Source organism: Anoplopoma fimbria, chromosome 17 (genome assembly GCF_027596085.1).
Source record: "Anoplopoma fimbria isolate UVic2021 breed Golden Eagle Sablefish chromosome 17, Afim_UVic_2022, whole genome shotgun sequence".
NCBI classification, from domain to species: domain Eukaryota; kingdom Metazoa; phylum Chordata; class Actinopteri; order Perciformes; family Anoplopomatidae; genus Anoplopoma; species Anoplopoma fimbria.
Window position 1 is genome coordinate 19195286 of NC_072465.1, and position 14706 is coordinate 19209991.

Here is a 14706-nt window from a genome sequence, read left to right on the forward strand (position 1 = left end):
TCTGACAGGGCGAACTTCTTTAGGGGAGTCTACATGCACTTGGAGGACGGATGATGTATTTAATTAGCCTACATGAATATCAGTTATGCCTTAGCATCGAGGTAATGCTCATGAATGTGAAGTGTCTGGTTAGTTGTAGATAAAAACAAAGTCACAAAAAGTCCCGTGTTATAAAACAAAACATCTTATTTCATCAGCTAACACTTAGCCAAAGGCTAGAAACTCCACCAACACATTATGGTGCAGAAATCCCTTCCTCTGGGTGCAAATCTGCCAAGGCAGCACTACTGCTCTGCTAATTTGTTTTTGTTTGTTCTTTCTTAACAAGAAAACACCCATCAGCTGATACTGTGGTCCAGGACACTGAACCCACAAGGGAAACAAGATTTTCAGAGAGAAAACTCTGGCCCTAGGCTGCAGCATTCAAGGACCAGTGCTCAACAAAACTATCAATCTTGGTAATTCAAGTAATCCACAAGACAAACATGTTTTAGGGCAGGATACGTGAGCAGAGATTTCTTTCCTCCAACTCTTAAAGAAAGTACACACGACAGCAACAAAATCGAGTCATTTTCTTAGCCATGATCTGAAAAGTGTTGCTGGGGAGAAGGACGTCTGGAGGACCCTCCTTAGCTTGCTGCCCCAGGGACCCGGCCCCGGATAAGCGGAAGGAAATGGAGATCTATGAACTCTTGTAAACAATGTTGTGCTCCAGTAAACAACTTAATCCTAAACACATTGTTTGTATATGTAATGTATAAATCACACCCACAAAGAATGGTAAAAGAGGCGGGCTCCATGTTTCAAGAGGGGTCTGGTGGGAGCAGGGGAGGGTGCAGCGAGCAACCTTTAACCCTGGCATTTACTTTAGGCGTTAAAAATATTTCAGTTCATTATGAAACTGTGGCAGGCCTACTTAGACTGTCTAGGTAATTAACCCTCTGACCCCTCAAAAGTTTAAAATACCAAACAGCATGGATTTTTCTGTGGGGTTCCTCTAGGTGTAAGTGTCTTAATGTGGTATTTTGGAGGGATTTTTGATCATTTTTAACATCACGTGTGATAAAGAATTGTTACATTTAGCACCAAATCTGTGTAACAAATGGTATCAACCAAAAAAATCATATATAGTTCCATCATAATGTTGAAGGCCTTATACACTTTCTCAATTCATCTTAATGTATCAATTCATTCGTTCTAATTTACGATTCATGACTCAAACAACTTGTCCCATACTGCTGAGCTGCATTTAAAATGACTCTTCAGGTTCCAAGCTGATGAACGTCACCCCTACGTGTTGACCTGCTATCTCCCCCTTAAAACCCTCTACCTGAGATTGCTTAAAATATTTAAAATCAATGTGTCGAAAATCTATATTTTTGACAACACTAGTTAATACTGTATATATACAGTAAGTATGTAATATAGAACTGGAAACCAGCACTCGTGTCAAGCTTCGTCACTCACCTTTGACCTTGACGTATAAGAACTCCGGGTTCACACAGAGGGCCAGGTTGCTGGGCAGTGTCCAGGGTGTTGTCGTCCAGGCGATCAAAGCCACGTCCTCATTCCCGACCAATGGGAAGCTGACAATCACAGATGGGTCCTGTACATCCTGGAGACAAAAGTGAAACAGAGATTCGGTCAATTCAATACGTTTACACCCAAACAGTACATGTTGTTACTAGTGACGCATTAGACCACTTGAGTCGTGATTGTGATTGCGGTTGTGATTTGTGCCAACCTTGTAGTTCTGGTTGGACTCAAAGTTGGACAGGGGAGTGCTGCAGGCAGTGGAGTAAGGCATGACTTTGACACCTCGGTAGACCAAACCCTTGTCGTAAAGCTGTTTGAACACCCACCTGAATGAACAGAAGACAAATGTAAAAACGTAAAGAGGGAAGGAGTGACAAACTGCACACAAGAGGACACGTTGAGACAGGGGTCCGGTTTGTATTGCTTTTTAAGAAATATATATTACTTGAAGTGTTTTACTCTAAGTAGATTGTGGTTATTCATTATCATCAGTGTACTTACGTGACCTAAGTCAAAGCATGGCTGAAAACTAAATTTCCTTCGGGATAATAATCAGGTTAAACTTGAAGAAATGATTAAGTGAAGTAGATACTTGGAATTATAATAAATCTGTGATGAACACAACTTTTTGTTATTAGTATATCAAATACAGCCTACATGTAATATCTTGTATTCAAGTGATATACAAATAATGTATCTTTAAGGCCAAACTTTTACAAATAAGATGGTAAATGTGACATTCATACCAGACAGTCTCCATGAACCACGGGTAGAGAGTCTTGTAGTCGTTCTTGAAGTCAATCCACCTTCCCATTCGCCTCACTGAAGTCTAGGAATAAAATAAACATACACATAGCAAATCAAGATATTATGCCAAAATGCTGCAGTTAAACTCATTAAAATGAATAATATTATATTCAGTTTAGGTCAGTCTTCATATTAAACATCCTATATAAAAACATACAGTACCAGTCAAAAGTTTGGACACACCTTCTCATTCAATGGTTTTTCTTTATTTTTATTTTTTTCTACATTGTAGATTAATATTGAAGACATCCAAACTATGAAGGAACACATATGGAATTATGTGGTAAACAAACAAATGCTCAACAAACCAGAATATGTTTTATATTTTAGATTCTTCAAAGTAGTTGAATGAGAAGGTGTGTCCAAACTTTTGACTGGTACTGTATAATGCACATTTGAGGTTTACCTAAGGTGTGGTCTCATATTTTAGAGCAGCTTCAATGCACCAAGTCAGATATGCTTTTGTTCGACTGACACATGGAATGAAAACAAAAATAAAATGGCCCCACAAGAATGGCCACAAAGTTGGCTGACCTATTGTCCTTTCCTCTGTGCTCACCTCCCACTCGCCGGAGTATCTCATGACAATGTTTCTGCACTGCTGGTTGTACTCAGCAATGCCCATCTTGGCCACATCTTCAGGCCCTTTGATCCCCAAAGTCTTATCAATCTCATATTCCTAGAAAAGCAGACAGAAAATGAGACAAAGAAATAACCCAAGGAAAAATCTGTAAGTCTCCGTTAAAAAAAGTAAAAAAGTAAAAAAATCAAACAGATTCTTACCACAGGTAGGCCGTGACAGTCCCAGCCAAAGCGGCGGTCCACATGGAAGCCGCTCTGGTGAGCAAAGCGAGTAACAATGTCCTTTATGGTGCCGGCCAGGATGTGCCCATAGTGGGGTAGACCCGTGGCAAACGGAGGACCATCGTAGAAGGTGTACCTGGTACGAAAAGAACATAACATATTTCTTTTTAAAGTTCTACAGTATTTTTTCTGTGATAAAAGAAGATGAATATGAGATAAAAGGCAGGATGACTTAAGATAACAGACAAACAACATTAACACTGCCCCCGTTTATATGCGTGTTTTCATACAGAAAAAAACGCAACTTCATTGCAACTTTTATTTGTTTAGCAAAACAAGCTCATTCTGAAATGTAAGTATTGCACATATCCTGCAGTTTCAACCTCAGTAGGAGATATGAGACAAGATTTTGAAACTAAAATTGATTATGATGCATCGACATTATAAAATTGTAAACAATTTCCTGTTACTTAATATTGAATGTTTGTGTGTTACACATGACAACATTGCTATAAGCATATTAAACTGACTTCAATGCTTTATTGTTTCATACTACATCTTGTCATTTGATCGAAAAGTACTGATACTGAGTCGAAACAGAAAGTATTTAATTGAGTCTAAAAATAACTGGTTAGTCAGGAAATACTTGGCAGCGCAACAATTGGAAAGTCACATCCTTAAAACATTCCTTAAAAACTGCCAGCATAAAAGATACAGTAAGATGACTATGTTGCTGGTCCGAACCACTTATTAAGTGTTCATACAAATTTGTAACCCAAAAATATTATTATATTAACAAATATGTGAAGCATTGTTTTTATTGTAGCATGTTTTTAGCACTTTCGGATGTCTTGAGAGAGGTTATTTAATATAATAACTCATCTAACAGCTTTTTCGTCAGAATATGTTACTTTGTTAATCAATAATATAAATGAGTAAAGTTTTCATTTACTTGGGCCGGTTCTTGGACTGTTTCAGGCATTCCAGGAAGCAGTCGTTTTTTTGCCAGAACTGCAGGATCTTCTCCTCCTCTGAGGGAAAGTTGATGGACTCAGGGACTCGCTCCACCATGGCGTCTACCGCAAAACAAAACAACACAAATGTAACTCAATAGACTTGTGGAGCAGGAAGACACTGAAATAAATCTGTTATGATGTCAATAAAGTATTACTACTCATTGCAATCTGTTACCCAGTCTTATGTCAACATCTAATATTGAATGTCAATTGTTATCTCGCTTCTTTATGTTCCTATGCACTGTGCATAATAGCGATAATGCCTTAGTTCGCCTATGTTCTGATGGATTGATGTATAGTCAGACGTCTGTTGCTATTAACCAACGGTTTCTCATGTACAAAAAACTAATGTAAATATGTTGATGTGTATAACAGCCGTGTTTTGCGTCGCCAAATATGTAATGATACCATTGCTGATTGTATGGATGTTGCTATTTGTATACAAGAGCTATGTGATGTTCGAGATGGTCTGAGAGAATGTGAGTTTGAGGGGACTGACATCAAGACCATGATCAGTCTCCTAGCGAGCATGTAATTATGTTTGTTTCTTCCAACTGTACAATATATGTGTGAATAAAAATTATTATTATTATTATTATTATTATTACCCTTTAAAATATCCATTATTGGCTCTTAAAATACAAACAACTGAACTAAGACTGAGTTGATCTCACTTTCAGCAGACATACATTGACCCACAATTCCACAGATCAGTTTAGGACAACTTAGGACATGGACCCTGCATTATTGGTAAACATTAAATGTGTCTTGGTCAGTAAATGTCTCCTCCACCCTCCTCAGATCCTGTCTTATTAATAGTTTGGCAACAGAGCATGCAGTCCTTTTGGATATCTCATGTGCTAAGCTCAGGCTATGTCATCACCGTATTTCAAAGTCGAAAGTGCAACCACAGAAACAAAGCCCAAACTAGTTCATTAGGGCCAATAAGTCACTTTTTCACTGCAGTGAGTGCTCAAGAATGACGCCTGCTTGTTGTTAGCTAGCATGCTAAGCTAGCCGGTCAATGCTTCAGACAGTGAGCTTTGCAGCTGAACGGACAGTAAAGTTTGTTAAAGGCGACGTTTGGACGCTCACATAAACTATCAGACAGTCAGTGAGGTGTGGCGGTAATAGGCGGGTTTTCTTATGAATAGTGAGTTTGAATGGATGTACTCACATGTTGTGTGCCCACGGGCTGCCAAGAGAGAGACGAGAAATGATGCAAGCTGGAGTCAGCGTAAGCGGAAGTGACGTGTGACGCAAAAGTCTGATTTGTTGAATGAAAAATAAAACGCGAACATTTAAATGTGTGTGACCTTCAAAATAAAAGAGAGGAACATTTAAACACGTGTGACTGTCAAAATAAAAGAGAGGAACATTTAAACATGTGTGACTGTCAAAATAAAAGAGAGGAACATTTAAACATGTGTGACTGTCAAAATAAAAGAGAGGAACATTTAAACATGTGTGACTGTCAAAACATTTAAAATGTGTGAGAGGAACATTTAAACATGTGTGACTGTCAAAATAAAAGAGAGGAACATTTAAACATGTGTGACTGTCAAAATAAAAGAGAGGAACATTTAAACATGTGTGACCGTCAAAATAAAAGAGAGGAACATTTAATTTATCTTTTAATGCCAAATTAAAATTGAAACCAATATTGTGCTTTTTATTCCACTAACTACATGTATTTGACAGCTTAAGTTACTTGCTACTTTGCATGCAGATAATTAGAAATACTAAAATAAAAACAATTAAATCAACAATTAATTATTGTGCTACATAGCAGGATATAAAGTAACAGAATGTAGCTCCATAATAAAACGGATGTACATATTAATGCTAAACTAATTTTAAACCAGTGGTATAATGTTTATAATTCTGAAATGGGCCTTTCTGCATAATGAGTACTTTTATTTTTGGTACTATAAGTAGGCCTATATTGTAACGCTTATACATTATACATCAGATTTTAGATAAGACTTAGAAGTATTTCTAGAATGTGGTATTTCTTCTGTTAATTAAGTATAAGATCTGAATACTGCTTCCACCACTGATTTGGTGACACTGCTGTTGCAATAGTTTACACTTTTAAGTGTTTTAAATTCTAACTCATTAGAGTAGAAGCTTGGTTTTTTTTCCAAGGAGAGACAAAAAATAAATCACTAATGCTTCTTTGATAACAAACGTCATGCCCTGCCAAGGATACTTTTAAAATCCCTCTTTTCAACATGTTATCTCGTTTATTTTCCTAGACAGTCCTACCTTGTCCAAATGAAGATAAAGTCCATTTGAGGACCAAAGAGCTGATTAAATTCAAAGACAGATTTAAATTGAATGCAGGCGTTATGTTTCTCCACATAGGGCTACTATCTGATGATGGGACAGAAACTCCAGTTAGGTTGACACTTCTTGTGGGACCAGTGGTGAGTTTTCAGAATCAGTATCAGAAGCTGTTTATTGGCGAGTACGTTACACAGACGTTAAACATCATCTGTTTAATCACAGATTACCCGAGTTCAATCTTGTTTCTGCATATCGTACTATCCAAACCATACCATTAGCAAATTAAATGCTTCAGATTTAACTGGCTGTATGTGACCAGCTTGATGGAAAGTGTAGTTACATCACATTTCTAAAAAGGACAGAGCAATGTCAGAAATGCAATTTACTTAATCTAACGGGTATTCTTTGAATCGTACGTTCTTATTGCTTTTCATATTTTTGGCATTTGCCTTCATTTGAGTAATACATATCTTTTGTGATTTTAATAATTGATACATTAAGACTACAAGCATCGCTTTGGAGGAATCCCAGGCACCTAATCAAATGATTAAATCCATAACATCAAACTGTGGCAGTTTCAATAAAAAGAGAAACATCGTATGTTTGTTTGTTAACAAAGCATAGCTTTATTGTGATGGTGGAAACACAGTATTAAACGCTGACAGACATTGAGGTGACCGGATGGCAGCCTATTTCGTCTGAAGTGCCTTCTGCTGCACCTTCATGCCCTTCTTGTTGTGCTTCTTAGCAAAGCGCATGTTCCTCAGGAACTTAGGGTCCACCTGCAGCACAGAAAGAAAATCAATGAAGTGAGCAGTGTGAAAGTGTTGCACAATTCCAAGATCTATTTTTTTAAACAAATCAACCAAACTCCAGCAAAAAGAAACAAAAGCGAACCAAACACTTGTTTGTCTGCATTTGAGTAGTGTTGTTACATATGAGGTTTCTGGTTTCAGAAACGCTGATATATAGGGAAAAAAACAACTCCCATCAGTGCCTGGCCTAAACTGGTCTCAACAGTAACAACTTTGACAATAGAATTTGCATAATGAGTGATGTGGTTGGATGGAGTGGATAATTTTGAAGGGATATGCTTAGTTTTATACTTGTGAACAATGCTGCAGTGACAAAAAAGCTAAATGGTGTTTCAGAAAGTAATAACCATCCACAACTGCTAAACCACTTGTACTCCGAAAAATAGGTCAACGTTGCTTTCAGCATTTTTAATTGTCGATTGTCTTGGCGTTTGTCAGCTGCTTATGTAACATTAACATTTTCGATGAAAAACATTTTTAATCATTCAACTCTTAACGTTCAGTCATACGGCCTGCAATGACACCAACTGCCATGAACCTTAATAATTTGGAATTTAACATAATTTTTAACAGCTTTTTAATCAAAAGAATTTACAATTATTAAATTACCTCTAAAAAGGAACCACTAGACTTAAAAGAAAATGTAACTTTCATTGTTCTCCAAACAAGAGTGGAGAGTATCCAAGTGTTTCCTAACCCATACAAGTGGGAACACACAAACTAGGGATCTTCCTCTCACTCAAAGCATTAACCCACATCTTAGTATCCATGTTACCACAACTTATTGTAGTTGTCTGATTTCCTTAAAAAAATTATACAAAAATCCCCATTTCTATAATTGAAGAAATGGACTCTGTAAAAGAGAAGCAGCAGGATGTAAGGAAATATTACTAGTAAGGATGCATCATATCAAATTTTAGTTTAACAGACTAGAATCAGCACAGCGATACCTCCATAATTCTGATCTGTTTCCACAACATGTCAGTTTCTGGCAAATTTGTTCTCCCAAGTAAAAATGTGCTCACACGGTCTGTCACTGACTGAATTCACCCAACACACATAAAAACTTCAATGAATCACTAATATATCCACAAAGAGTAAACCACTGATCCAAAAGACCAGATCAGAGGAGAAGTCTGATTACTGGCATGCTGCATGTAAACAGAGACTATGCAAGCAACCTACTACCATGCACACACTCACACACACACCCTGCATAACTGATTTATCAGTGCACATGCAAAACATCCCCATCAATGGACACAGAGCAGTAGCTGTCCTCACCCCCTTCAGTGACTCGTAGCGCTGAGATCTGGGCTTCTTGATGCCATTCCTGTGGGCTTTACGAGCTGTTCAGACAAGAAAAGAAACAGTTAAAACAAAACAGCTGCACAGTTTGTTCTTCTTATAAGTCATGCATGTAAAACTGGTATTGAGATGTTATCAACTAGTTATGCAACACGGCAGTCATACTTACACTGGTTGTGGGTTGTGTGATTCTTAGACTTGGCCATTTCGACACTGGTTTATCTGAAGAGAGGAAAATAAGACATTGATATTTATTTCTAATCACCAATATTTGCATCCACTTCAATAGCCAGCCAGCAGCCACTAAAGCTTTGCAGAATGTAAACAGAGGAGCACTTGTAGCAGTCAAATGTTAAAGTACACATTAGACAAAAACACAGACATTTAAAGCAACAAGTTAGCCGTGTTTAGACTGTGTGTTGAACTGCTGCCTGGCTGCTAGCCGCTTAGCTTCAGGCAGCTTTAGCACTTTTCAAATGTAAAATTCGACCATAAATGTGGATATAATCTGTAACATTCTGGGGTGGAAATGTGACCAATAAAGTGATTTATCACAATAGGTTGTTGTTTTAGTGGAGGAATGTAAAATCCACTAAGATTGATTAAGATTGTAAAAGTCGACATATGTAGGAATTATGTATACCTGCCGCACGAACAGATGACAACCGGAAGAGAAAGAAAGACTGACCCGGGAGAAGAAGAAGAAGAAGAAGACTGGAGTCAAGGAAGTCAGTCTGGTCTGGTTTAATGACACCGCCACCTGTTGGTGGTGTTTTGGTATGACAGGTAAGAATCCACAGCTGGCCACAGGATGTCACCCTCTGTTCATATGACACCATTATATTTAGGATAGAAATGAAATGTGTGACTGTACACACACACACACACACACACACACACACACACACACACACACACACACACACACACACACATATATGTATGAGTCACATGAACTGGCGTTAGCACATGTGTCTTCATTAGAAATGAAAGTGTTGAAATAACATGACTTCCTGTATCTGGAAGGCCATTATTTATTCTTTCTCCTCTACCAAGTTGTTATTTTCTCTTTCTTATTTGTTTTTGTTTTGTTTTCATTGTCTTTCTTGTTTGTAATATTGCACTACATTTTTATTTGGTTTTTTTAGTTGCTGCATTTGAATTTGTGAACTTTATTTTTCTTTTGACCCATTGGCGGAGGGTGCCCGACCCCTAGTTTGGGAACTGGACATAACTACCTAACTTTATATGAAATACGACCCTACAACAATAAAAAAAAATATATACTCCAATCAGATAAAGTCATTTACAGTCCTTAATCAGTCACTAAACGGCCCTTTTCTTTAGAACAAGTACTTTTTCTTTTGATACTTTAAAGTACACTTTGCTGATACTTCTGCACTTTAACTTAAGTAGGATTTTAAGGGCAGGACTAGTAACAGAATGTTTTTACATTTAATTAATTAAAAATAATTAAGTCAACCATTTTATGTGCTTTTTTAAGGCTTGAATGCTCTGTTTCTGAAGATACTGCCAGACAGTCTTAATACAGTAAGTACCACATATAGCTTTAAAGGGATATTGACTATAAAGAAATATTTTTTTTGTATTCTAATACCCTTTATCTCTGTTCCAATGTGCCTCATTAAAGACTACCACAAAACCATGATTTATTTGAGGTTGACTTACACATGAGCGTAAAAGGCTTTCATATTTTGTTCCATTACATAAATTACTCCTCTTAACATCTCACCAGATGTGTAACATCAGCCTCTCTTGACTTCAGTTGATCACATGTGGTTCAGAAATCGTAGAGCATGCTGATTTGTGAAGGATTTATTTTGGAAGCAAAATTATTAGCCTTTGATTAAGACAGAGCTCGAGTTTCTCTTGAACCTTTTGCAAAACGTCAGCAAAAAAATGTTGGCACTTAAATCCTGGTCGGCCATCTTTGAGCAGTCACTAGTTGAATGTCTCATTTTGAGACGTCGAAGAAAGATATAGATTCTAAATGCAGTGTGAGGGAATTGAAAATGGGATAATATCATGACATGCTGTGCGGAAAAACGTGAATCAACATTTTCATCAGTTAGCTGTTTATCCATCTTATCTGACGGCCCATTTCTGAAAAGTAAAATGAAGAAAAAGGGATTTTAACAAGTCAAGAACGATTAGAATAAAAATACTAATGCTGAGTCACAATTAAAGGTCATTAAGTCATTGTTATGTTTTTTGGCTTTGTAAGTATTCATGGTTCCCAGACAAAGTATCCTGATTACTTTTGTAATCTCCTTTGTTTTTTGTTTGGCTCCACCATGATGTTTACCAAGGTGCAAATAGTTTTATATGCGCCTTATAAGACACCTGGGTGCTTAAAGCATCTGCCTTAAAAAATAACTACGGTATAATGCAAAACCACCGTCGAAGGTTTAGGTTTGAATTAGTTGCTAAAAACCTGAATGAAGTCTGAGGGAGATGATATGAGATTTCCTTCTGGTACACCTGTCAAAGATTCAGATCGATGTGCCAGTCACAACATTGCAACCAGGGTGCATGAGATGATTGACAGAGTGTAAAGCAGCCAGCATTCAAGGACAAACTCACAGAGATTACAGTTCTGCTGAACCTCCCCTTTGTCATGGATGTGAAAGGAGGCACAGTTATGTGACCGATCACTCTCTCTCTCTCTCTCTCTCTCTCACACACACACACACACACACATTTGACCATACATTGAAAGAACCAAGGAATGTTTCTAGGCATGTCCCTAACATTTCCTCTTCCTTTCCTTTCCTTTCTTCTTCCTTTCTCCTCTCATTCTCAGCTCAGGTTGGGTGAATCCCTGCTCAAGCAGAAGAAATCATGCAGCGGCGTCCTATATTTAGACCTGTGTTTGGCTCGGCTCCACTCTGCAGCGCTCCGCTCTGCTCAGTTAATTACAGATTTGGGTACATGTTTTACTTCATACTTTCTCCTTGATCTGATGTAGTGGTCGAGTGGTTTCCTGGGAGATTCTTCTCCACACATGGTGCTTTTGGTGGTTTGGGAGTGTGAGGTTATACCACAAAATGAACACGTCACTGTGAGTATTTTCTCAGTATTATCTCTATGAAATCTTTATTAATGAAGCAAGATAATCTCACTTTGTTCACTGGAACTCACAATTATCATAACTCTACCCTAACAAGTGATGCTATGCGAAAATCACAACAAACTATTGCGCTCTTGCGTTTGAGTGTGGAGTATGCTCATTGTTACCTCTTGTGTGTTTTGGGGGGAAAACAACTAAAAACACATGTAATATTTAAAGGAACAGTGTGTAGGATTTGGTGGCATCTAGTGGTTCCACAGTTTTGCACTTACTGCAGTTTCACAAGCATGTTGGAGAACTACGGTGGCCCTCAGGTAACATGACAACACAAAAGGCTCCAGCTAGAGTCAGTGTTTGGTTTGTGCATCCTGGGCCTCTGTAGAAACATGGTGCAACATGGCAGAACCCTCCCCCCTATGTAGATATGAAAGGCTCATTCTAACCTGATGCAAACACAACGATTCTTAGTTTCAGGTGATTATACTCTAATGAAACATAGTTATGAATATTATATTCCGTTTCTGCCAATAGATCCCCAAAGAAATATGACTTATATAATATTAATCTTCTCATCCCAAAAATGTTTCCCTGGATATTTTTTATTGATCTGTCATGAACACATTTTCAGTTCTCCCAAGACTGACACTTATTCAGAATTCCTTTTATGATAATATCTTTTATAAATTGTAACCAATTTTCCATAAGCACATGCTCATCCATTATTGTTTTTGTGTGTATTAAACATGTTGCTACAATGCTTCCCTGATATTTTACTGTACATTTCATATTACAGAAAACTTTTGCATCCTCATTTGATGATCAGTTTGTTGTCATTTTTTTTTTTCTTTTCTCGGGGTAGAAAGCTTCAAAGGCCTGTAAAGTATGATCTTACTTCAGGAAGATGTTCTCATCTAGGATCATTACACAGCAACGTTATAATATATATATACATTATAATGATGCTTCTGCTGAATGTGCAGCATCTTCAGAGATGCCGTACATTAACTCCCACATATAATGAAGTCTATGGGGGTCCACCAGTACTGCTCTGTTACTTAACCAGTTCTCTTAGGGGAACAGAAGACATCACAGACTTCTGGGCTCTTCAGGGTTCTGTTTCAGTTTCTGTATGTTCTTTCCTCTTCACTCTGTTATTTGTATCACACGGTACACTTCTTATTTCTCTGCTCTTATCCAGTGGTGGAAGTACCTGTACTTAGTAGAACAATTCAACTAAATCCTATTTTATCCTTCTGCTCTTCTACATTTACTTTAAAGGGGAAAGATTGCACCGTTTCTTCCACCACATTTTACTTTACAGCCACAGCTACTGGTTACTTTCCAGATTACGTAAGATTTTACAGATGTTCACTTTATTGGTTACACCTTTATAATCTAATAATGTCTAATAAAATAGCATCCATCTTTACGAAGCTCATCATTTTCAGTGTCAGAAAAGTTTATAATCTGTTTTATGTTTATTACTGAGGTCATCGTTAAAGGTGTTGTTACTGGACGGCATTAAACTGAGAAGTGTTTCTCATTTTGAACCTTACATTTTTTACTCCAAAATCGTCAATGATAAAACATAGAATTGTATTTACATATCTGTTCATTTTGAATGCAGGGCTGAACATTGTGGTATTACTTTTTCTACCACTGCTAATAACTCTCACCGACTATTGTTCTAACCTCTTCTCTGCTTTACTTGCATTCACATAATCCCTCTTTCCTCTCAAACTCCCTCATTCATGACCCACCTACTTTCTCATACTTGTTCTGTGACTCCTAGTCTTATGCTCTTTCTCACTTCGCCCTTCTCTCTCTCAGTTTTACCCCTGAACTCCCTCTGTTGATCTCCGGGTCTCTCTCTTTTTGCACTGCTTCCCACCCACGTTCATTTCCTTTTCATCTGTGAGAGGAAATCTTGTCTTTGAGCAGCGCGGAGTCAATCCCTCAGGGACTCGCTTCACCTCAACACATGAAAGAGGCTGCTTATCATCGTCTCTGGATTTTGGAGGCATTACAGGGAGGTACAACCAAACACAATGGGAGATCCAATATGTGTGGCATACACAAGTGCAAATGAATATTATAAGTTGGGGAAAAAACACAGGATTTTAAAGACTTGAAGAGCAACAGTGTATGGAAAGTGTTATTTCTTGAGCTTTAAAATATGAGTTGAAGTTTTACAAGCCCACAAAACAATGGTAAGTTTTTTTCAATGAGATTGTTAACTGTAAATTATTCTTTGCTGCTCACATAGTGCCTTGAATTAGCACAAATGAAGGGGACAAATCTTACTGCTTAACAGTTGCTGTCTTGTGATTAATCAAATCAACTCTTTTAAGGCCTATACTGTTTATTATATAACAAACATTAACTTATTGTTTCATGACATTCTTCCTATGTAGTCACGTATCTATTACAGTTACATGAATGCCTAACATTCATTTTAAAAAAGCTATAGAGAGAGCTAAAAGAAGGCTGAATATTGGATTTGCATTCACCAGGTGACCAGAAACAAGACTAGGCCACCAGAACACACACAATACAGATCTTTAATGATACTTTAAAGACATATTTGGATAGGAGCGTTTACTTCACAGCCTGGTTTCAGCCCGCTGATTAACTGCCATCATCTAGCTACTTTGCTACACCTATGAAAAATATTGACAGAAAAACGGCATCAGAAATGTCGACAAGCGTGCATGAGACAGATGCAGGTGTACACGTTGTTGACTCACATAAATAACTCAGGATACAGTATGTTAATGTGCACAACATTTCAGTCACAGAGCGACAGAAGAATCATCAACGTGCAAATAAACAGATAAAGACAGTGGATTGAATACCTTCTCAAATTGCAACCCCTTCTTACCCTCAACGCTGTAACTCTGTTAAATAGCATAAGTTATAATGTACACATTCAGGAATGCCCCTGAGTAAAATAGTGAATTACTGAATGCTCAATTTAGCTGCCCAGCAGGAAGAATCTGCAGCAGATATGGTGTGTATTTGTGCAAATCCTCCCTCACCA

General features: G+C 37.6%; 2 protein-coding genes across 2 annotated transcripts in view; both read right to left on the minus strand.

The window, feature by feature from the left end:
* iars1 (isoleucyl-tRNA synthetase 1) overlaps nucleotides 1-5431 on the minus strand; it is a 49192-nt gene extending 43761 nt beyond the window's left edge. Inside the window, exons 1-7 of the mRNA XM_054616340.1 lie at nucleotides 5341-5431; nucleotides 4100-4223; nucleotides 3127-3283; nucleotides 2903-3022; nucleotides 2283-2365; nucleotides 1745-1862; nucleotides 1468-1615 (exon numbers count right to left, since the gene is read on the minus strand). Coding sequence (XP_054472315.1) covers nucleotides 1468-1615; nucleotides 1745-1862; nucleotides 2283-2365; nucleotides 2903-3022; nucleotides 3127-3283; nucleotides 4100-4218 — 745 coding nt within the window. The 5' untranslated portion in view covers nucleotides 4219-4223; nucleotides 5341-5431. The remainder of the gene's footprint in view (nucleotides 1-1467; nucleotides 1616-1744; nucleotides 1863-2282; nucleotides 2366-2902; nucleotides 3023-3126; nucleotides 3284-4099; nucleotides 4224-5340) is intronic.
* A 1623-nt stretch (nucleotides 5432-7054) lies between these two features.
* Nucleotides 7055-9275, minus strand: rpl29 (ribosomal protein L29). Its single transcript, XM_054617239.1, has 4 exons — nucleotides 9219-9275; nucleotides 8745-8797; nucleotides 8552-8616; nucleotides 7055-7234 (listed from the first exon to the last, which is right to left on the minus strand). The coding sequence occupies exons 2-4, from the start codon at nucleotides 8779-8781 to the stop codon at nucleotides 7142-7144; spliced, it is 195 nt and encodes a 64-aa protein (XP_054473214.1). The 5' UTR covers nucleotides 8782-8797; nucleotides 9219-9275; the 3' UTR covers nucleotides 7055-7141.
* Nucleotides 9276-14706: the final 5431 nt, after the last annotated feature.